The sequence below is a fragment of the Corella eumyota genome, chromosome 2 (genome assembly GCF_963082875.1).
Source record: "Corella eumyota chromosome 2, kaCorEumy4.1, whole genome shotgun sequence".
In the NCBI taxonomy this organism is placed as follows: Eukaryota; Metazoa; Chordata; class Ascidiacea; order Phlebobranchia; family Corellidae; genus Corella; species Corella eumyota.
Window position 1 is genome coordinate 6,552,581 of NC_137491.1, and position 22,391 is coordinate 6,574,971.

Genomic DNA, 22,391 nt, shown 5'->3' on the forward strand with positions numbered 1-22,391 from the left:
ATTTTTTTTAAACTCATATTCCTTAAAAAATTATTTAGAGAACAAAAGGTTATATTAAAGTATAGTTGTAAAATAAAATTATAGAATTTGACAGAATCCATGATTTTGACGTAATGTTAATAAATGTTTTTGACGTTGTGAACGTTAAATCATGAATTCTATACTAGCTTTACTAATTTTTTTAATGTAACTACTATACGTTTAATTAAAAATTATTTTATAAAAAATACAAAGTGAGATTCGTATATCAGTTGCAGTCGCTTTGTGCGAGAAAAATTGCATAATAAATGTAGGTATATAAAGAACAATGACCGTTAACAACCGTGTTAGAGAATGTTGTCAAAATTTAAAATCATATAGGATAACACAATAACTTTTAAACAAAATATATTGGTGTTAACAATTTTTAATTTTAACAATTCGACGGACAAAAAATCTAATTAAAAAAAAACTTTACAAAATAGCCTTTTGCTCAACAAGTTTTAATATATAACAATTTTCACGATAAATTTTTTAACGCAAATTTGTCAAACTTATTATAAAAGATTTAGTATAAAAACCGAAAACGGCCATAATTTTTTACATAATTTTACTAAAAAGGTCAAAAACAAAAATCTCGTAAATAAATAAATTTAACATTAATCAATCAAAGTAAAAGTGCGAAAAAAGCAACATATTTATTTTGATTTTATTTAATATTTCAACAAACCATTTTTAAACTAAGGTGTTCAAAATTTGTTATCAGCGTTAGAAGATGTGTTTAAATCGTATAACGAAAAATAATTTGAATTTAATCATAAAGTTAAAATAACTTTATTTTTTTACAGCCCAAACTTAAAAAAAATTGTTTAAATTTAAAAATGAAGTTTCTTGGTATTTTGATCTGTCTTCTTATTGTTTTTATTACTCGAGGTTAGCACATAAATTTTTATTATTTAACATGGTTTTTATATTTTAAACCGCTAAAAACTATATTTAAATAAAGCTTACACTTGAAGAAACATTAAATTTAAAGATGCATGTTTGAAATTTTAACTATAGGTTATGGGTTGATGTGTTATACATGTACTACTGTTGTGGGAGAAACAGCTACTTGCGACGACCCAGTTGACGGAACAACCTCAAGTGTAACTTGTGTCGTAGCTGATACATTTTGCACATCATCGGTTACGTTAGCAAACGGTAAACAATTTAATATAGTAAACGCAATAATTTTTATTGGTAAACAATTTAACATTGTATTTATTAAACTACTACATTTCTTTTCATAAGGTGTGGCTACTCTTACAAGAGGTTGTGCGAATGCAGCAGCCCCAACGTTCTGCACTGGAACAGCTACCGCTTATACATGTGCAGAAACATGCCAGATAGGTAAAAATCATTTATAAGGGTTAAATCATATTTATGATGCGTAAATTTTTAATGAAAAAGTTTTTAAACATAATTTAAATCAAGTTAATTTTGTTTATTTGAATTGGGTAATTTTTTTTAGATGATTGCAACATTGCTGATCCTGAATTCCAACTTTCATGTCACGTGTGTACTTCGGTAGGTGGAATGACAGGAGACTGTGATACAATAACTGGAGACACCAATGTTGCAGCTTGTGCTGGAGCCAGTGAAGACTTTTGTGTAACGACGAGATCATCATCAGGAGGTACAAAACTTACCGTATAACAAATTAAATGATCAAAAAAATAAAGCATCAAATAATGGTATTATTATGGCAGGAACCGTCACGGTTACTAGGGCATGCGCTACAGCTGCAGCAGCAGAGTTTTGTACTGGAATATCCACAGGCGATTACTCGTGCTCAGAATCGTGCGACTCAAGTTATGAACAGAGACAGTGAAATGCACATTTGTTAAATAAAAAACAATTTATAAAATAATCAATTTTAATATTAATAATAATCTAAACTTTATGAAAAACGTATTCTAAATTTTAGGCAAACAACGTAGATAAGAAAAATATAAATAAATACTCCTTTAGGTTAAAATTTGTTCAATATTATTAGATGGTTGTAATTCGATGGCTGCTCGCACATTTCCACTTTCATGTTATATGTGCTCTAAAACTGATGATAGCTGTAACAGTGTAATAGCGGTTACGACCACTCTTCAAGTATGTACTTCCGAATCATTTTGTACAACTTCAACAGTAAGAGATTCAGCGGGTAAGTAATACGCTAAGCCTAAAATTATAAACCTATAAAAAACACTTTAAAATAATATTGTCCTATTTCTTTAGGCACAGTCACCGTCACAAGAGGTTGTGCCTCAGCAGAGGTGACTTCACCTTTTTGTACTGGAACATCAGCTGAATATACTTGTGCAGTGACGTGTAACGAAGGTAATAACTATTGTGTGTTAAATTTATTTAACATTTATCTTTAAAAAACTTTAACAAATGAGAAATTAATTTATGAAGGCATTTGTAACTCGGCTACTGCACCTGTTTACCAACAATCCTGCCACGTGTGTTCATCTACTGATGGAGATTTAGCATCATGTGACACCATAAGTGATACCACACATGTCGTTGCCTGCACCGGATCAGGAGAAAACCTTTGTTTGACAAGACGAGTAGCAACCACTACCAATGGTAAGCTAAACTATAAAATAGAATTTTATTATTATTATTTTAAAAAACTACTTCAAAATTATTTAAAAACTACTTCAAAGAAAAAAAAATTTTGATCAAAAAATATATTTTTAAAAGGTGTAAGAAGTGTTACATTGACAAGATCTTGTACTGCTACTGCCGCCACTGCAGATTGCACTGGAAGTTTTGGTTCCTATGACTGTTCACAATCTTGTAATACAGGTATAAAAACACGCATGTGTGTGTAACAAAACGTTGTCGTGTATAATTTTTGACTTGTTAAAGTTTTCCCAGTAATATGTTAAACCTACATATATTTTTAGAGGCATGTAATAGAGGCAATCCCGTGGGAATACCATTAAATTGTTATGTTTGTGACGGTGAAGGTACATGCACTGAGACTCTAACTGGAGCTACTCATCAAACTACGTGCGCAATTACAGATAATTATTGTTCAAATGGACGAGCTCTAGCTGGCAGTAAGGCATCATACTAAACAACTTTTTATCTAAAAAATTACATAATTAATACACAACAGAAACAAAACATGATGTACATAATAACATGTATTTAATATATACTTTTATTGTACACATCAATAGTATTTATACAGTTAAACAAAAAAATTAGTAGCAAATTTTTAAATGTAGGTACAACCACTTACCCACGAGCCTGTGCTGTTAATCCAGTAACCATTCCTTGCACTGGAACTTCTACTACTTATACTTGTACAAGTTCTTGTAACTCAGCAGGTATGTATTAAATTATTATAAAATCTATTAAAAAAACATATAAAGAAATAGAGTTAAACCATATTTGAAAAAAATTTACAAATTTCAATATTTTAATTAAAATAAAAATTAAAAAAATAATCAATTTAAAACTATGTTACAGTGTTTATCATTTTCTATTAAAGTGCAGTATTTAAATTTGAATGGCGGTTACTGCTTTGTTTAGATTACTGCAATTCCGTTGAGGCGCCAACCTTTGCATTCCAATGTTATGTGTGTACTTCCACCGATGGTTCCGATTCAACTTGCGAAACACCCACCGGTACCACAAACTTAATGACTTGTGCTTCAGGATCAACATTTTGCTCCACTAGAAGAGTAGCAACAACTACAGGAGGTAATTAGGCAGAAAAACTTCTAAAAATTATAAAATATATTTTTAAATATTAATGATGCAAAAACATTTGCGAACATTAATATTTGTGTTTAAGGAACGAGATCAGTCGTTTTGACGAAGGGTTGTGCCACAGAAGCAGTTACACAGGAATGTGGAGCAGGCGATGTATTTGGAGCTTACGACTGTAGCGAGACATGTCCCGATAGTACGTAAAAGAGTTATTTTTAACCAATCTTTACTTTTTTTAAAACATTTAGATGTATATTTTTTTTGTTTTAAATTAAATATGATTTAAGATAATGCTTTTATCTTTACTTCTTGTTTATGTTTTTAAAAGTAAAAAAAATGTAGAATTATTAAAAACTTATAAATTTCTGCAGAACTTCAAATTCAAGTCAATACTTATATTTTTGTAATTATTAGTTGGTTGCAACACCGACTTTCCTGGAATAGCATTAAGTTGCAGAGTATGTACATCCACTGATGATTCTTCAACATGTAGTGAAACAGTTACAGGAAACAACCATGAAACGGCCTGCACATCAGCTCAAAGTAATTATTGCTCGACTACAAGAACTGGAACTACAACTGCCGGTAATAATTAATCCTAAAAAAATTTTTGCTCTTTTAAAAAACAACGCATTAAAATGCAATAAAATTAAATTATTTCACGGTAAAAAAACCTTATTTAATACAGGTACAACAACTGATGTTATAATAAGAGCTTGTGCCACAACTGCTGCTTCAGGTTGTACTGGAACATCTGATACCTATACTTGTTCAACTTCTTGTAATTCAGCAGGTATGTTTAAAACTGTTGAGTTGGGGTTCAAATAAAAAAGCTTTTTAAACGTTAACACATTTATAAAGCGTCACTTAAAAAGTGTCAGTTACACTGAATATTTAAAAATTCAACAAGTTTAAATACCCTTTTTATAAAAAAAGATGTAACATTTTTTCACGATAAATCATTAATTTTACCGCGTTATTAAGATAACTGCAATACTGCTGCCCCACCAATGTTCGAATTGACTTGTTACACATGTAATTCCACCAATGGTGCCAACGCTGGATGTGACACAACAAGTGGAACAGTTAACGCCGCTGCTTGCCCATCAGGATCCCCCTTTTGCTCAACTACCAGAGTAGCAACAACTACAGAAGCTTCAATATAAATAAAGTTAACAAAATAATAAAGTTGCAATTGATTTAGCAATGTTACCTTGTTGTTGTTGTAAAACGCCATAATAACAATAATTACACATTACTATGTAGGAGTTAGAACAGTTGTGCTTACGAGGGGTTGTGTTACTGCTGCAGCTACTGGAAACGTATGCGATGGAACATACGACGCTTATACTTGTGCAACTACTTGTGACAGCGGTAACAAATCTAACTTAAAAATATTTTTAACAACATGTCGTTGCCTAAAAAAACATTTTTTTGTTTATATTAGTATAAAAATTAACTATCTTTTAATACAACATTTAGTAAACTGTAACTCGGACAATCCAGCAGCAGCGCTTACTTGCTACATGTGTTCTTCTGAGGGAGGAGTCCCAACAACATGTGCAACACCTAGCGGAACCACCCACCAAGTAACTTGCTCCGCAGATAGTACTCACTGCACCACCACCACAGTTGGCACGTTAACCAATGGTAATACATAATTAGAATAACAAGGACATTCAAATAGATCGTAAAAACATAGCAAGTACAGTAATGTAGGCATTACTACAAATTGATAATACTAACAAATTTGAAAACCAAATGCCAGAAATTGAAACCAACGTTAATTTTTATCTAAAACGTTGTTTTTGATATTCAAGTTACCGCCGTTGCAATCACAAGAGACTGTGCCACGGCTGCCGTAGAGAATGTTTGCATCGTAACTTTTTCTCCAAACTTCACATGTGCTTCATCATGTGCTACTGGTGAGATAATTATTTTAAAAATCGACATATTTAAAATGTATAGACCGAATGTAGCGTTAATTTTCGCCAATTTCAATACACGTTTATAAGCCAGTCACATTGTGTTTTAATATTATTATTATATTTTTTTAGTAAACTGCAACACTGATACGCCATTGATAGTTTTTCCAGTTGGCAAAGCTCCCTCTCAACAGGCGAGTGTTATGATGTTGTTGGGTTCCATTTTCCTTTCTATGTTTGCAAAATGGATTTTATAAATCCAGCAAACGAAAGACAACGTGTGAATTCTATATAGAGTATATTCAATATAATTTGTTATATTTTTGTGTTAAGTTTATAATAGCTTAATGTGCAATTGAAACGTCTTCGATCATTTTTTTTTCGGTAAACCAAAACTTATGATAAGCTGATCCTAAAAACCATTACATTTTGTTTAAATATTAGCAATAATAATATAATAATTAAGCTGACGAAAAATAAAAATAAACAGTAAGAAAAAAATAATTTAATTAAAAATTTTTGAGCCAACTTTTACAATTCACCGAACAAAGGACCTAATAAACAAATTTACAAACCAACTCTGTGACAAATAGAATATATACAAAATAAACTTTAATAAAAGGAAGAAAAAGAAATTTGATCGACTACGGAAATTTGATCGACTACGGCATAGAAACCGACTACGGCAAAGCTTTTTTCACGCAAAAAAGGTTAAAGACAAAGAAAAATTTAGATATAAAATAACTTCGAATTAGGATTTTCACAGTCCTTAGAGTTATAGATTCATACAGGCAAAGTATTTTAAAATTTAGAAAATGTTTCACCTTTTCAAATTTAAACCATAAGCGAATTTATTGTGTCTATAACGATACATTTAAATTAAAACATATTGTCATCAAAACTTAAATTACTTTAACTGTTTATAGCAATTTAGGCATTTAAATTAATAAAAAACAAAAGATTTTAAAAATAATAAACATCTAAAAAATTGTCTGGGCAAACGGATAATAAAATTCCACTATCGTTGTAAAATAAAAATATAAAGATTGAAAGAGAAATGACCTGTTCTTTTTTGTAAAGACGTAAAATGCCTGAGATATCGAGTTGTTAACAGCATTAAATAAAAAATTATTAGCAATTGAATGAAAATAGTTTAAAAAAAGCTTTTTGCGTTTTAAGATTAATGCATTAACAGGAAATTAAACTAAAAACGATCTTAATGATTTTAATTTTTGTAGAGTTATACAGAAGCATTTTTACACAAATAGTAAAGGTTAAAAGTAAATGTTTTATAATACAAATTATTGTTTATCCATATCCACTTGAATCGTAATAAACCGATGTCAAACGCGTAGAAAACATAAAAAAAAACTATATTTAGTAGAACAAGCCGCGTCAAAATAAAAAAAAAATTTTGTATACAATTTCATTTTTAAATCGTATGTACTTATTTTTCACAGTTTGAAAAACGAAAAAATATATATTTTTTTAAATTAAATTCTCTATGTATTCAAAAATCAAATAACACAAAAATGCCAAAATTTAATAATGAATTAATTTCAAACCAGAATTTAAGGTTATTTTTTTTAAAATGAAACTTATTGAAAGTTTATCCTGCCTTTTAGTGGTTTGTATTCACCAAGGTAGGCAACAAAAATAACATTAAATTTTTTAATAACAAAACTTGTAAAAATAAAGTATAAAAATGCATCAAAATAATATTAACTATAATAATACCATTTAGGTTATGGGCAACTGAACTGTTATGATTGTACTACTGTCGTCGGAATGACACCAATTTGTGATGATCCAAATAGTCGCATCACAACAAGCAGCGCATGTACTGGCGGAAACACCTTTTGCTCAACATCGGTTACTTTAAATGCCGGTAAGCGATAAAATGTTTGTGTAAAAATTAAAAAAAAAACTATAAAAAATTTTTAAAGGTACGACTACACTAACAAGAGCGTGTGTGGCAACTGCAACCCCAGCACATTGCACTGGATCAGCTACTGCTTATACATGTGGAACAACATGTACCACACCAAGTATTAAATTATATCAAAAATTTTTAATCTTAAATTAAAAAGTAATCGTAGTAATGTAAAAAACTAAAATTTATTTTATTAACGTTAAACTGTGAACTTTTTATTTAGATAATTGCAACACGGATGCCGCTCGCACATTTGAATTATCATGCTATACTTGTTCTTCCGTTGATGGAGCGACAGCAAACTGCGACACTGTAGATCCTGCAACAACCCCTGTTGAAGCTTGTACAGCGGGCCAAAACTTTTGTACAACAACAAGAGTAGCAGATTTAGCAGCAGGTAATACATTTGATCAAATCCAATGTAAAATAGTTTATGTAGAACAAGATTAAAGCATCATTATTGTATAACAGGTACTGTCACACTTACAAGAGGTTGTGCGACTGCTGCGGTGGCAGTTTCGCCAAATCATTGTACTGGATCATCAACTGATTTCACATGTGCAGTAACATGTGATGCAGGTAACAATCAAAAAAAATTTTTTTAAAGCAAATTTTACAATCATTATTTTTAGTTAAACGTTTTTCATAACATCATATATTACTTAAAATTAATTCATGCAAGAATTCAATTTTAAAACATTTTAATAAAAATTGTTTGCGACGAAATCCTGCTTCAATATTTCTTATACCATATTAACCTCAAATTACAAAAATTTAACATTTAACTACAAAACACTAAAAATCATTGTATTTTTCAATCAATTATTAATTTATTTTGATATACAAAGGTATTTGCAACACGGTAGCTGCTCCAGCATATGCCCTTGCATGTTATATGTGCAGTGTAACTGATAATACTTGTGACACAGTAACCGGTTCAACTACTACAATAGATTGTACGAGCATGGGATTTTGTTCGACGTCACGAGTAGCGGATTCAGGCGCATGTAAGACATATCAACATTAAACCAATTTTAGTAAAATTTTCAGTTAAAAATTAAAATAAAACTTCTTGGTGTTTAACCAGCCACAGTCACAGTAACAAGAGGTTGTGCGTCAGATGCGTCTTCAGGTTTTTGTACTGGATCATCAACTAATTACACATGTGCAGATACGTGCAACGGAGGTAGCATTCTTGAATATAAAAAATTGCACTTCTATTTACGTTTTTTTAAGCTAAATTTTTTCGAAAACATAAAATATAACATAAAATAAATGCAGCGGGTATGTTTAAAACTGTTGAGTTGTGGTTCAAATGAAAAAGCTTTTTAAACGTTAACACATTTATAAAGCGTCACTTAAAAAGTGTCAGTTAAACTAAATATTTAAAAATTCAACAAGTTTAAATACCCTTTTTATAAAAAAAAATGTAACATTTTTTTACGATTAATCATTAATTTTACCGCATTATTAAGATAACTGCAATAATGATGCCCCACCAATGTTCGAATTGACTTGCTACACATGTAATTCCACCAATGGTGCCAACGCTGGATGCGACACAACAAGTGGAACAGTTAACGCCGCTGCTTGCCCATCAGGATCCCCTTTTTGCTCAACTACCAGAGTGGCAACAACTACAGAAGGTTCAATATAAATAAATTTAACAAAATAATAAAGTTGCAATTGATTTAGCAATGTTACCTTGTTGTTGTTGTAAAACGCCATAATAACAATAATTACACATTACTATGTAGGAGTTAGAACAGTTGTGCTTACGAGGGGTTGTGTTAATGCTACAGCTACTGGAAACCCATGCGATGGAACACACGACGCTTATACTTGTGCAACTACTTGTGACAGCGGTAACAAATCTAACTTAAAAATATTTTTAACAACATGTCGTTGCCTAAAAAAGAAACATTTTCTCGTTAATATTAGTATAGAAATTAACTGTCTTTTAACGACATTTAGTAAACTGTAACTCGGAAAACCCAGCAGTAGCGCTTACTTGCTACATGTGTTCTTCTGAGGGAGGAGTCCCAACAACATGTGCAACACCTAGCGGAACCACCCACCAAGTAAATTGCTCCGCGGCTAGTACCCACTGCACCACCACCACAGTTGGCACGTTAACCAATGGTAAGACCTAATTAGAATAAAAAGAACATACGAATAGATTGTAAAAACATAGCAAGTATAGTAATATAAGCAATACTACAAATTAATAATATTAACAAATTTGAAAACCAAATGCCAGAAATTGAAACCAACGTTAATTTTTATCTAAAACGTTGTTTTTGACATTCAAGTTAACGCCGTTGCAATCACAAGAGACTGCGCCACGGCTGCCGTAGAGAATGTTTGCAACGTAACTTCTTCTCCAAACTTTACATGTGCTTCATCATGTGCTACTGGTGAGATAATTATTTTAAAAATCGACATATTTAAAATGTATAGACCGAATGTAGCGTTAATTTTTGCCAATTTTAATACACGTTTATAAGCCAGTCACATTGTGTTTTATTATTATTATATTTTTTTAGTGAACTGCAACACTGATACGCCATTGGTAGTTTTTCCAGTTGGCAAAGCTCCCTCTCAACAGGCGAGTGTTATGATGTTGTTGGGTTCCATTTTCCTTTCTATGTTTGCAAAATGGATTTTCTAAATTTAGCAAACGTAAAAAACGTGTGATTTCTATATAGAGTATATTCAATATATTTTGTTATTTTTTTGTTTTAAGTTTATAATAGCTTAATTAAATTATCTAAATTTTAAATTTTTACGTTTAATCGATGAATTCTTGTACATACAATAAATAATGAGTGAGATTTCTATATAGTTTTTAGTAGCTTAAAAATAGTAAACACGAGATAAATTGCATAACGAATGTATGCAAAGGACTACAGCTGCCAAAGCCTTTATAGAAAAATATTAATTTAATTTTTATTAACATTTACAAGTGTTGTACAATATTATAACCTTTAAACAAGATATATTAGGGCGTACCCATTTATAATATTTAAATAATAATAGAGTTTAATATTTATTTAATCTTAAAAAATATTTTTAGTTTAAATTTCAGTTCTCCCTCTCCTTTATGCAAAAACTTTTTAATATAATAACGCAATGTTGAATTTTGCCTAACATGAATTTTTAATTTAGTAAAGTTGATTTTATAAAAGAATATATGTTTCTGACAATATAATGTTACAACTCAAATTTAAAAGCACATAATAATACAACTTATGTCAACTTTTAACTTTACCATTAATTTACAATATTGTCTTATTTGGTAAAACTTTCCGCGTTTCTTTAGCAAAATTTTTGGGTACTATTTAGGGCGTCCAAATAACGCAACAGAACTAACTTTATGTGAAAAATTTTGGCGACCCATTCATTGATATCAGTTTACAGACGGTTTGAAGATGCAAAGCAAACCCTACACGAAATATGCGTAACGGTAACCGGTCGCCAACAGTGACAAATAAACAATGTAATAGCACCCAGTGGAAAAAAATTAAAAGTTCGTATTTTTTTACTTTGGTTCTATATAACTTTTTAACAACCCTTTTTTAGTCGTCAATGCACAGAGTTTGTTGCCAGCGTTAGTTGTAAAAAAACATTAAGTTAGGTAATATTCTGGGTCTCAAATTATAACGTATATATTTAAAACCAGATTTACCAAACGTACTAAAATTTTTACACTAATTTATATTCAACCCAGTATATTTTTAAATAGGTATTTTAAATTTTTAAAATGAAATTCGTTGGGATATTAGCCTATTTAATTATTTGTATTCATAAAGGTAAGTAAAAAAAATTGTCCTAAGTTTTTAACACCAAAACTTGCAGAAATTAAGTAAAAAGCTAAAAAAATGAAATAAATTTAAACATAATATTTATATTAAGGTTATGGACAAACGAACTGTTATAATTGTGTGGCTGAGGTAGGAGCGGTAACGGATTGCGACGTTCCAGTTAGTGGCACTACAATGAGCAGCGAATGTACTGGCAGAAACACCTTTTGCTCAACATCAGTCACTTTACTTAGTGGTAAGCAATTAAACCAAATTTGAAAAAATACATTTTTTAAACGTTGGTGCAAAAATTAAAAAAAAACTATTAAAAATGTACTTTTAAAGGTACGATTACACTAACAAGAGCGTGTGTGGGAACTGCAGCCCCAGCATATTGCACTGGATCAGCTACTGCTTATACATGTGGAACAACATGTACCAAACCAAGTATTAAATTATATCAAATATTTTTAATCTTAAATTAAAAATTAATCGTAGTAATGTAAAAAACTAAAATTTATTTTATTAACGTTAAACTGTGAACTTTTTATTTAGATAATTGCAACACGGATGCCGCTCGCACATTTGAATTATCATGCTATACTTGTTCTTCTGTTAATGGAGCGACAGGAAACTGTGACACTATAGCTGTTGGAGAAACCCCTGTTGCAGCTTGTGCACAGGGCGAAGAATATTGTACAACGACAATAGTAGCAGATTCAACAGCTGGTAATACATATTATCAAATCCAATGTAAAAAAGCTTATGTAGAACAAAATCAAAACATTATTATTGTATATCAAGGTACCGTCACTCATACAAGAGGTTGTGCGACAACTGCGGTGGCAGTTTCGCCAGATCATTGTACTGGATCATCAACTGATTACTCATGCGCAGTAACGTGTAACGAAGGTAGCATTCTTAAATATAAAAAATTGCACTTCTATTTATGTTTTTTTTAAGCTAGACTTTTTCAAAAACATAAAATATAACATAAAAAAAATTTTATGCAAGAATTAAAATTTAAATTAATCTAATAAAATATTTTGCAATAAAATCCTGGTAGGAAATTTGAATTTCTTTATTTACCCTAATTACCAAAATATCTAATTCAAAAATGTAATTTAACATATTTTATTAAAAAACAATACGAGTCATTGTATTCTGTAATAACATGTTAATTTATTTTGATATACAAAGGTATTTGCAACTCGCTTGTTGCTCCAACATATGCACTTGCATGTTATGATTGCACTGCAACTGATGGTAGTTGTGATACAGTAAGCGGTTCGACTTCTACAATGGATTGTACAACCATGGGCCTTTGTTCGACGTCACGAGTAGTGGATTCAAGCGCAAGTAAGGCGTTGTTACATGAAACTAGGTTTAGTTAATGATAAAATTAAAATAAAATTTTGTTTTGTTTTATTAGGCACAGTCACAGTAACAAGAGGTTGTACTTCGGCTGCGTCTTTTTGTACTGGTACATCAACCGATTACTCATGTGCAGATACATGTGACGAAGGTAAGGCTACAATTTTATACAAAGCATCTTTTGAACATATCAAAAGTATTTTAACACAACATTTTGTAATTGTATAAAGTTAATTGTAACTCCGCTGCTCCGCCAAGCTACGCACTGGCATGTTATACGTGTTCATCAACTGATGGAGATTTAGCATCTTGTGACACGACAGACGCAACAACACCGCAAGCTGTTTGTACAGGGGGGGGGGCACCTTTGTTTGGCAAGAAGGGTAGCAACCACGGTCGATGGTAAATTATATGATAAAAAATATTATTAGCGTTTACCATTTACAAAAGAATTATTACAAAAATTTTAGTTTAATAAATATATATTTTTAAGGTGTAAGAAGTGTTACAGTAACAAGATCCTGTACTGGAACTCCCGCTACTGACACATGCGGGGGCACGTTCTTTGCATATGACTGTCCACGATCGTGTGCTACTGGAGGTAATATAAAAAATTTCGAGCACGAAACGTGATTTTCTAATTTTTTTTACAGGTTTTAATTTAACATTTTTTGTTTATAACATAAATAAACAATTTACTAATTTATAAAGTTGCAAATTTATTGTTTAAGCTCCCTGTAATTCAAATGATATTGATGTGGGGGTCGCATTAAGTTGTAATACGTGCACCAATGAAGCAGATTGCACCGAAACTATAACAGTGGAAACATTACGAGCGCCATGCGCAATTACAGATAATTATTGTACAAGCTCACGAAACCTAGCTTCCGGTAATGTACATTTTTATACAATTTAAATCTCAAAAATGTGTTTTAAAAAATCACTCATCCGATAGTGTGGTAAACCGACCATGCGTCGAAATACGAGCCGAAAGGTTTTGGGTTCGAGCCGTACCTACACTATTCGCTCTTGAGCCGGCGTTTACGGATAGCTTAAACACGTTCCAATCGCACCCATACCCGATAAAAATATCAAAAAACTATCACCTTAAAGAAAAAACAAAAAAATAAATAAAACAAAACTAAAATTCGAAGAAGTGAATTCACCCTAAAAATTACGGAAGTTTATAGATGGTTCCCTAAGAAAATCAATTTTCTTTTTAAATAAAGGTACAACCACTTTTCCGCGAGGTTGTGCTGTTAGCGCTGCTACGACACCCGCCTGCACCGGAAGTACTACTGCATATACTTGTACAAGCACTTGCAACTCGGCAGGTATTTTTAGCTGTCACTTAAATGTAAAACTTACAAAAAATGTTGGTTTAACAGCTACTTTTTAATTAACTACAATTTTATAATACATAGCTATCTTTCAACGTTGCATACTGTCTTTAAAAATACGGTTTAAAAATAAAATATAAATGGCTACTGACAATTTTTAGATAATTGCAATACCGCCCCAGTTCCAGTTTTTGAACTCCAATGTTATGTGTGTACTTCCACCGATGGTTCTCTTTTAAAAAACAACGCATTAAAATGCAATAAAATTAAATTATTTCACGGTAAAAAAAACCTTGTTTAATACAGGTACAACAACTGATGTTATTACAAGAGCTTGTGCCACAACTGCTGCTTCAGGTTGTACTGGAACATCTGATACCTATACTTGCTCAGCTTCTTGTAACACGGGTATGTATTAAACATTATATTTTTCGCTTCACAAGTTTAAATACTTTTTTTTATAAAACAGGTGTAACATTTTTTCACGATAAATCATTAATTTTACCGCGATTTAAAGATAACTGCAATACTGCTGCCCCATCAATGTTCGAATTTACTTGCTACACATGTAATTCCACTAATGGTGCCAACGCTGGATGTGACACAACAAGTGGAACAGTTAACGCCGCTGCTTGCCCATCAGGATCCCCTTTTTGCTCAACTACCAGAGTGGCAACAGCTACAGAAGGTTTAATATAAATAAATTTAACAAATTAATAAATACTGATGTTGCAATTGATTAAGCAATGTTACCTTGTTGTAAAACGCCATAATAACAATAATTACACATTACTATGTAGGAGTTAGAACAGTTGTGCTTACGAGGGGTTGTGTTACTGCTGCAGCTACTGGAAACATGTGCGATGAAACATACGACGCTTATACATGTGCAACTACTTGTGACAGCGGTAACAAATCTAACTTAAAAATATTTTTAACAACATGTCGTTGCCTAAAAAAGAAACATTTCCTTGTTAATATAAGTATAGAAATTAACTGTCTTTTAATACAACATTTAGAAAACTGTAACTCGGACAACCCAGCAGTAGCGCTTACTTGCTACATGTGTTCTTCTGAGGGAGGACTCCCAACAACATGTGCAACACTTAGCGGAACCACCCACCAAGTAACTTGCTCCGCAGATAGTACTCACTGCACCACCACCACAATTGGCACGTTAACCAATGGTAAGACCTAATTAAAATAAAAAGAACATACGAATATATTGTAAAAAACATAGTAAGTATAGTAATATAAGCAATACTACAATTTGATAATACTAACAAATTTGAGAACCAAATGCCAGAAATTGAAACCAACGTTAATTTTTATCTAAAACGTTGTTTTTGATATTCAAGTTACCGCCGTTGCAATCACAAGAGACTGCGCCACGGCTGCCGTTGAAAATGTTTGCAATGTAACTTCTCCTCCAAACTTTACATGTGCTTCATCATGTGCTACTGGTGAGATAATTATTTTAAAAATCGACATATTTAAAATGTATAGACCGAATGTAGCGTTAATTTTCGCCAATTTCAATACACGTTTATAAGCCAGTCACATTGTGTTTTATTATTATTATTATTATATTTTTTTAGTGAACTGCAACACTGATACGCCATTGGTAGTTTTCCCAGTTGGCAAAGCTCCCTCTCAACAGGCGAGTGTTATGATGTTGTTGGGTTCCATTTTCCTTTCTATGTTTGCAAAATGGATTTTCTAAATTTAGCAAACGTAAAAAACGTGTGATTTCTATATAGAGTATATTCAATATATTTTGTTATTTTTTTGTTTTAAGTTTATAATAGCTTAATTAAATTATCTAAATTTTAAATTTTTAAGTTTAATCGATGAATTCTTGTACATACAATAAATAATGAGTGAGATTTCTATATCGTTTTTAGTAGCTTAAAAATAGTAAACACGCAAAGGACTACAGCTGCCAAAGCCTTTATAGAAAAATCTTAACTTAATTTTTATTAACATTTACAAGTGTAGTACAATATTATAACCTTTAAACAAGATATATTAGGGCGTACCCATTTATAATATTTAAATAATAATACAGTTTAATATTTATTTAATCTTAAAAAAATATTTTTAGTTGAAATTTCAGTTCTCCCTCTCCTTTATGTAAAAACTTTTTAACATAATAACGCAATGTTATTGGACGCTATTTTGACAGGCGTCCCGTTACAAACAATATGAACCGTAACAAACCGTTAACTTATTTTATTTTTGTAAATCTAAAGTAAACATCAAGTAAGGATTGAATTCAAGTTTAAAAACGACAATTTGTTTGTACAGTTTATTAAAAAAGTAAAGATGTAACAACCAAAACAAATAAACTTATTGTACTCAATTTTATAAAAAATAGTGAGTGACCTTTTCAACTTGCCGAAGAAAGATTAAATTAAAAAAAAATATTTACACATAGCCGTTTCAAGCAAACGTTTGTACTTAGAATCAACGCTAAATTTGATAAACACAACATCAAAAAGTTACTATGGAAACCAATAAAGAAACATTTTATTCTCAAAAACAACTCGAGACAAAGATATTTATATATATAGAGCATATAATTTAAAAACCATGCAGTATTTCTAGTTATTAATATATAGATGCGGGCTATTACTTTAACTATAGTTGCCAATGTTAATAAAAAAATAAATAGGAACTTATCAAACTGCATGTCGGGAAAAGAGCAATCTTTTTACTACAGTTTTAAATAAGATTTTACCAAACCATTTTTAATTTAAAATGCCTTTTCTTCTTGTTTATTGCCATAGGCAATAAACAAATAGTAAACTATATTTTTAAAGTTTTAATTAAAGGAGAAAATATCATTTAAAAATACTGCAATAATCCTAAAAAATATTTATTTTACAACAAATTTTACTATAATTTGTTTTTATATTAAAAATGAAGTTCTATGGAATAATCGTTTGGCTTTTAATAGTTTTTATAAATAAAGGTTGGTAAATAAGCAATAAATATTTTGATTAAATTTTTAAACTAAATTTGCAGCCTACCATTTGCAAGCATATTAAACCTTGATTTAAACACTTTAATGTTTTTAAATTAAAGCTTACTTTAAATTTATGTATGCTAACCACAAATTCCAACACGCAAATGTTTGTCGTTACCTTGTTACAAAATGCAGTCCGTATGGCGTACACTTACCTATTATTTAATTTTGTTTTAATCGGAACTTGATTGAATCTATTTCATAATACGAACTATATTAGGCTATTAAAGGAATTTTAAAATGTTAAACCAATACATATAAAAACAAGTAAAATTACTATTTAGATCTAAAATAAAAATGTAAGTATTTGTATTTACAAAACATTTTCCTGCAACGAATTTAAAACCAAACTAATTATTTTTAAATAAGCAACACCATATAAAATTATATTTATTTCAATAACATGTTTATTAGTATACGTTATAGATTGCATCGACTGTTATTTCAAAAATTTGGGAGTAATGTTACAAATTAATTTAACAGAACAAACTTTATGTTTTTTTTAAATAAAATAAAATATATATTTTTAAGCGCCTAACACATTTTTAAATTCAATTTTTGAATATAGGTTATGGGTTGAATTGTTATATGTGTACTACTGTTGTGGGAGAAACAGCTAATTGCGACGGCCCAGATGGAACAACCTCAAGTGTAACTTGTGCCGCAACTGATACATTTTGCACATCATCGGTTACGTTAGCAAACGGTAAACAATTAACTATGGTAAACGCAATAATTTTTATTGGTAAACAATTTAACGTTGTATTTATTAAACTACTACAATTTTTTTTATAAGGTGTGGCTACTCTTACAAGAGGTTGTGCGGATGCAGCAGCCCCACTCTGCACTGGATCAGCCACCGCTTATACATGTGCAGAAACATGCAACTCAAGTAAAAATAATATAAAAGGGTTAAACCATATTTATTATGCGTAAATTTTTAATGAAAAAGTTTATAAACATAATTTAAATCAAGTTAATTTTGTTTATTTGGATTGGTTAATTTATTTAGATGATTGCAACACTGCTGATCCTGTATTTGAACTACCATGTTACGTGTGTACTTCGGAAGCTGAAGCGACAGCAAACTGTGACACAACAGATGGAACCACCAATATTGCAGCTTGTACTGAAGCCAATGAAGACTTTTGTGTAACGACAAGATCATCATCAGGAGGTATAAAACTTACCGTTAAACAAATTAAATGATTTCAAAGCATCAAATAATGCTAATATTGTGGCAGGAGTTGTAATTGTAGAAAGGGCATGCGCTACAACTGCGGCAGCAGAGTTTTGTACTGGAATATCCACAGGCGATTACTCGTGCTCAACGTCGTGCGACTCAGGTTATGAACAGAGACAGTGAAATGCACAATTGTTAAATAAAAAACAATTTATAAAATAATCAATATTAAATTAATATATTTAAACAGCTTTATGTAATTCGGCTACTGCGCCAACATTCGCATTATCATGTTTTGTGTGTTCTTCAACTGATAGAAGTTTAACATCATGTGACACGACAAGTGGAACAACACATCGAGCGCGTTGTACTGGTGGAGAAGATTTTTGTTTAGCAAGAAGAGTAGCGACCACGACTGATGGTAAAATTATTGTTAATATTAAAAAAATTTTAAAACTACGTTTACAATTTTTAAAATAAAAACGGTCACGGAAATTTTTAAAGCATAATTAAATGTTTTAAGGGGTTTGAAGTGTTACAGTGACAAGATCGTGCTCTGCTACTGCTGTCGCAGATCCAACCTGTGATGGAACGTCTGGTGCATATAACTGCCCAGTAACATGTGCTACACGTATGTTAGTTTAAAATTTATGATTCGCCTAATAATTTTTTTTTCCGTTAATCATTCAATTGTTTAAGTGCTAATTAAAATGCCCCAGAAGACTATAATCCCCTTTTCAACCCCATTGGTAGCGGTTAAAAATGGTTCCTTTATGCGCTTCGTAGAAAATAAGCACGCTGATTAAACTAATTACAATTAAAATTAAAAATGAATTAATTTTTTTAGGTATTTTTATTGAGTAAAATAAAATAATAAGAGAAAAGTATCATTTAAAACTTAAAAGAATTTTTTGATTATCATTTTAGATGCCTGCAATACAAACGGTATTGATGTGGGAGTCGTTTTAGGATGTAATGTTTGTACGGGGTGCACTGAAACAATCACGGGAACTGATTTACAAATGAATTGTGGTGCTATAACAGATAATTTTTGTTCAACCACTCGAAATGTTGTTTCTAGCGGTAATCACTATAATCTAATCAATTAAATTTTTTTTGTCTAGGCAATTACTTTTATGTAAAAACACATAACAACAATATCGAGTTTAAAATTAAAATAAATTTGATTTATTCCAGGCATAAACACCTGTTTATTGAAGCCGATGTAATTTTTTTATATTAAAGGCACTGCTACTTTCAATCGAGCGTGTGTCGTGAGCGCTGAAACACTCCCTTGTACCGGAGATGCAGCTGACCATGTTTGTACTAGCACTTGTGATTCAGGTAAATTAATACCAAAATTTATGCAATAAAAACACTTATAATTTAAGAATTTTATTAATAAAAAATATATTAAGCATATTAACCAAATTCTAATAAATGCATATTATATTTAATGATTATAAATATAAAATTTATCATTTTTGTTTAAAATATATGTGCGTGTAGTAAAAAAATAATTGACTGCCAAGCTTGTTTGTTTACTTTCCATTAAAAAGGACTATTAAATTAAAAACAACTTTATTTAAACTAGATTTAATATTGGTAAATAAATTTATTTTTATAAAAGAAATACTTATATTTGTATGTTTTTCTTTTGTGGAAACAATTTTCAAATAATTAAAAAAAACACTAAATGCGAATTTAGATGACTGCAACACCGCTGCTCCACCAACCTTTGCATTCCAATGTTATGTGTGTACTTCCACCGATGGTTCCGACTCAACTTGCGAAACACCCACCGGTACCACAAACTTAATGACTTGTGCTTCGGGATCAACATTTTGCTCCACTAGAAGAGTAGCAACAACTACAGGAGGTAATTAGGCAAAAAAACTTTTAAAAATTATAAAATAAATTTTTAAATATTAATGATGCAAAAAGATTTGAAAATTAATACTTGTGTTTAAGGAACGAGATCGGTCGTTTTGACGAGAAGTTGTGCCACAGCAGCAGTTACACAGCCATGTGGAGCAGACGATGTATTTGGAGCTTACGACTGTAGCGCGACATGTACCATGGGTAAGTAAAGACATGTGTTATTTTTAACCAAACTTTACATTTTTTTAAACGTTGTGATGTAAAATTTTTTTGTTTTAAATTAAATATGATTTAAGATAATGCTTTTATCTTTACTTCTTGTTTATGTTTTTAAAAGTAAAAAAAATGTAGAATTATTAAAAACTTATAAATTTCTGCAGAACTTCAAATTCAAGTCAATACTTATATTTTTGTCAATACTTAAATTATTAGTTGGTTGCAACACCGACTTTCCTGGAATAGCATTAAGTTGCAGAGTATGTACATCCACTGATGCTTCTTCAACATGTGGTGAAACAGTTACAGGAAACAACCATGAAACGGCCTGCACATCAGCTCAAAGTAATTATTGCTCGACCACAAGAACTGGAACTACAACTGCCGGTAATAATTAATCCTCATAATATTTTTGCTCTTTTAAAAAACAACGCATTAAAATGCAATAAAATTAAATTTTTTCTCAGTAATAAACCTTATTTAATACAGGTACAACAACTGATGTTATAACAAGAGCTTGTGCCACAACTGCTGCTTCAGGTTGTACTGGAACATCTGATACCTATACTTGTTCAGCTTCTTGTAATTCAGCAGGTATGTTTAAAACTGTTGAGTTGGGGTTCAAATAAAAAAGCTTTTTAAACGTTAACACATTTATAAAGCGTCACTTAAAAAGTGTCAGTTAAACTGAATATTTAAAAATTCAACAAGTTTAAATACCCTTTTTATAAAAAAAAATTTACCGCGTTATTAAGATAACTGCAATACTTCTGCCCCACCAATGTTCGAATTGACTTGTTACACATGTAATTCCACTAATGGTGCCAACGCTGGATGTGACACAACAAGTGGAACAGTTAACGCCGCTGCTTGCCCATCAGGATCCCCTTTTTGCTCAACTACAAGAGTGGCAACAACTACTGGAGGTTCAATATAAATAAATTTAACAAATTAAGAAATACTGATGTTGCAATTGATTAAGCAATGTTACCTTGTTGTTGTTGTTGTAAAACGCCATAACAACAATAATTACACATTACTATGTAGGAGTTAGAACAGTTGTGCTTACGAGGGGTTGTGTTACTGCTGCAGCTACTGGAAACGTATGCGATGGAACATACGACGCTTATACATGTGCAACTACTTGTGACAGCGGTAACGAATCTTAAAAATATTTTTAACAACATGTCGTTGCCTAAAAAAACATTTTTTTGTTTATATTAGTATAAAAATTAACTATCTTTTAATACAACATTTAGTAAACTGTAACTCGGACAATCCAGCAGTAGCGCTTACTTGCTACATGTGTTCTTCTGAGGGAGGAGTCCCAACAACATGTGCAACACCTAGCGGAACCACCCACCAAGTAACTTGCTCCGCAGATAGTACTCACTGCACCACCACCACAGTTGGCACGTTAACCAATGGTAATACATAATTAGAATAACAAGGACATTCAAATAGATCGTAAAAACATAGCAAGTACAGTAATGTAGGCATTACTACAAATTGATAATACTAACAAATTTGAAAACCAAATGCCAGAAATTGAAACCAACGTTAATTTTTATCTAAAACGTTGTTTTTGATATTCAAGTTACCGCCGTTGCAATCACAAGAGACTGCGCCACGGCTGCCGTGGAAAATGTTTGCAATGTAACTTCTCCTCCAAACTTCACATGTGCTTCATCATGTGCTACTGGTGAAATAATTTTTTTAAAAATCAACATATGTAAAATGTATAGACCGAATGTAGCGTTAATTTTCGCCAATTTCAATGCACGTTTATAAGCCAGTCACATTGTGTTTTATTATTAATATTATTATATTTTTTTAGTGAACTGCAACACTGATACGCCATTGGTAGTTTTTCCAGTTGGCAAAGCTCCCTCTCAACAGGCGAGTGTTATGATGTTGTTGGGTTCCATTTTCCTTTCTTTGTTTGCAAAATAGATTTTCTAAATCCA

General features: G+C 31.1%; 6 protein-coding genes across 7 annotated transcripts; all 6 read left to right on the forward strand.

Moving 5' to 3' along the window:
• Positions 1–831: 831 nt before the first annotated feature.
• LOC145742869 (uncharacterized) lies at positions 832–1,863 on the forward strand. The gene is made up of 5 exons (XM_082560699.1): positions 832–912; positions 1,042–1,182; positions 1,273–1,371; positions 1,493–1,657; positions 1,731–1,863. The coding sequence occupies exons 1-5, from the start codon at positions 861–863 to the stop codon at positions 1,850–1,852; spliced, it is 579 nt and encodes a 192-aa protein (XP_082416825.1). The 5' UTR covers positions 832–860; the 3' UTR covers positions 1,853–1,863.
• Positions 1,864–2,031: 168 nt separating this feature from the next.
• Positions 2,032–22,391, forward strand: LOC145742865 (uncharacterized). The gene is made up of 19 exons (XM_082560696.1): positions 2,032–2,176; positions 2,251–2,352; positions 2,431–2,604; positions 2,722–2,826; positions 2,928–3,083; positions 3,255–3,356; positions 3,562–3,732; positions 3,827–3,937; positions 4,156–4,326; positions 4,430–4,534; positions 20,036–20,206; positions 20,299–20,409; positions 20,641–20,811; positions 20,914–21,018; positions 21,180–21,350; positions 21,472–21,579; positions 21,684–21,851; positions 22,022–22,126; positions 22,262–22,391. Exons 1-19 carry the CDS (start codon positions 2,032–2,034, stop codon positions 22,375–22,377), a joined length of 2,568 nt encoding a protein of 855 aa, XP_082416822.1. The 3' UTR covers positions 22,378–22,391.
• On the forward strand, positions 4,906–6,238 carry LOC145742870 (uncharacterized). Its single transcript, XM_082560700.1, has 4 exons — positions 4,906–5,115; positions 5,224–5,391; positions 5,562–5,666; positions 5,799–6,238. Exons 2-4 carry the CDS (start codon positions 5,268–5,270, stop codon positions 5,921–5,923), a joined length of 354 nt encoding a protein of 117 aa, XP_082416826.1. The 5' UTR covers positions 4,906–5,115; positions 5,224–5,267; the 3' UTR covers positions 5,924–6,238.
• On the forward strand, positions 7,239–10,402 carry LOC145743321 (uncharacterized). 2 transcript variants are annotated; one of them, XM_082561257.1, is made up of 12 exons: positions 7,239–7,309; positions 7,411–7,554; positions 7,613–7,714; positions 7,823–7,996; positions 8,071–8,178; positions 8,448–8,606; positions 8,687–8,785; positions 9,075–9,245; positions 9,357–9,464; positions 9,574–9,741; positions 9,912–10,016; positions 10,146–10,402. In XM_082561257.1, the coding sequence occupies exons 1-12, from the start codon at positions 7,258–7,260 to the stop codon at positions 10,268–10,270; spliced, it is 1,515 nt and encodes a 504-aa protein (XP_082417383.1). In that variant the 5' UTR covers positions 7,239–7,257; the 3' UTR covers positions 10,271–10,402. The 2 variants fall into 2 exon arrangements, with proteins under 2 accessions (XP_082417383.1, XP_082417384.1); XM_082561258.1 differs by lacking the exon at positions 7,613–7,714.
• On the forward strand, positions 11,363–15,856 carry LOC145743979 (uncharacterized). Its single transcript, XM_082562063.1, has 17 exons — positions 11,363–11,411; positions 11,515–11,658; positions 11,748–11,849; positions 11,958–12,131; positions 12,207–12,314; positions 12,603–12,761; positions 12,835–12,927; positions 13,007–13,159; positions 13,270–13,377; positions 13,508–13,666; positions 14,006–14,110; positions 14,423–14,524; positions 14,634–14,804; positions 14,917–15,024; positions 15,136–15,303; positions 15,475–15,579; positions 15,715–15,856. The coding sequence occupies exons 1-17, from the start codon at positions 11,363–11,365 to the stop codon at positions 15,837–15,839; spliced, it is 2,133 nt and encodes a 710-aa protein (XP_082418189.1). The 3' UTR covers positions 15,840–15,856.
• On the forward strand, positions 16,739–19,287 carry LOC145742867 (uncharacterized). The gene is made up of 8 exons (XM_082560698.1): positions 16,739–17,090; positions 17,713–17,850; positions 17,941–18,036; positions 18,157–18,321; positions 18,389–18,490; positions 18,578–18,748; positions 18,851–18,958; positions 19,255–19,287. The coding sequence occupies exons 1-7, from the start codon at positions 17,039–17,041 to the stop codon at positions 18,856–18,858; spliced, it is 732 nt and encodes a 243-aa protein (XP_082416824.1). The 5' UTR covers positions 16,739–17,038; the 3' UTR covers positions 18,859–18,958; positions 19,255–19,287.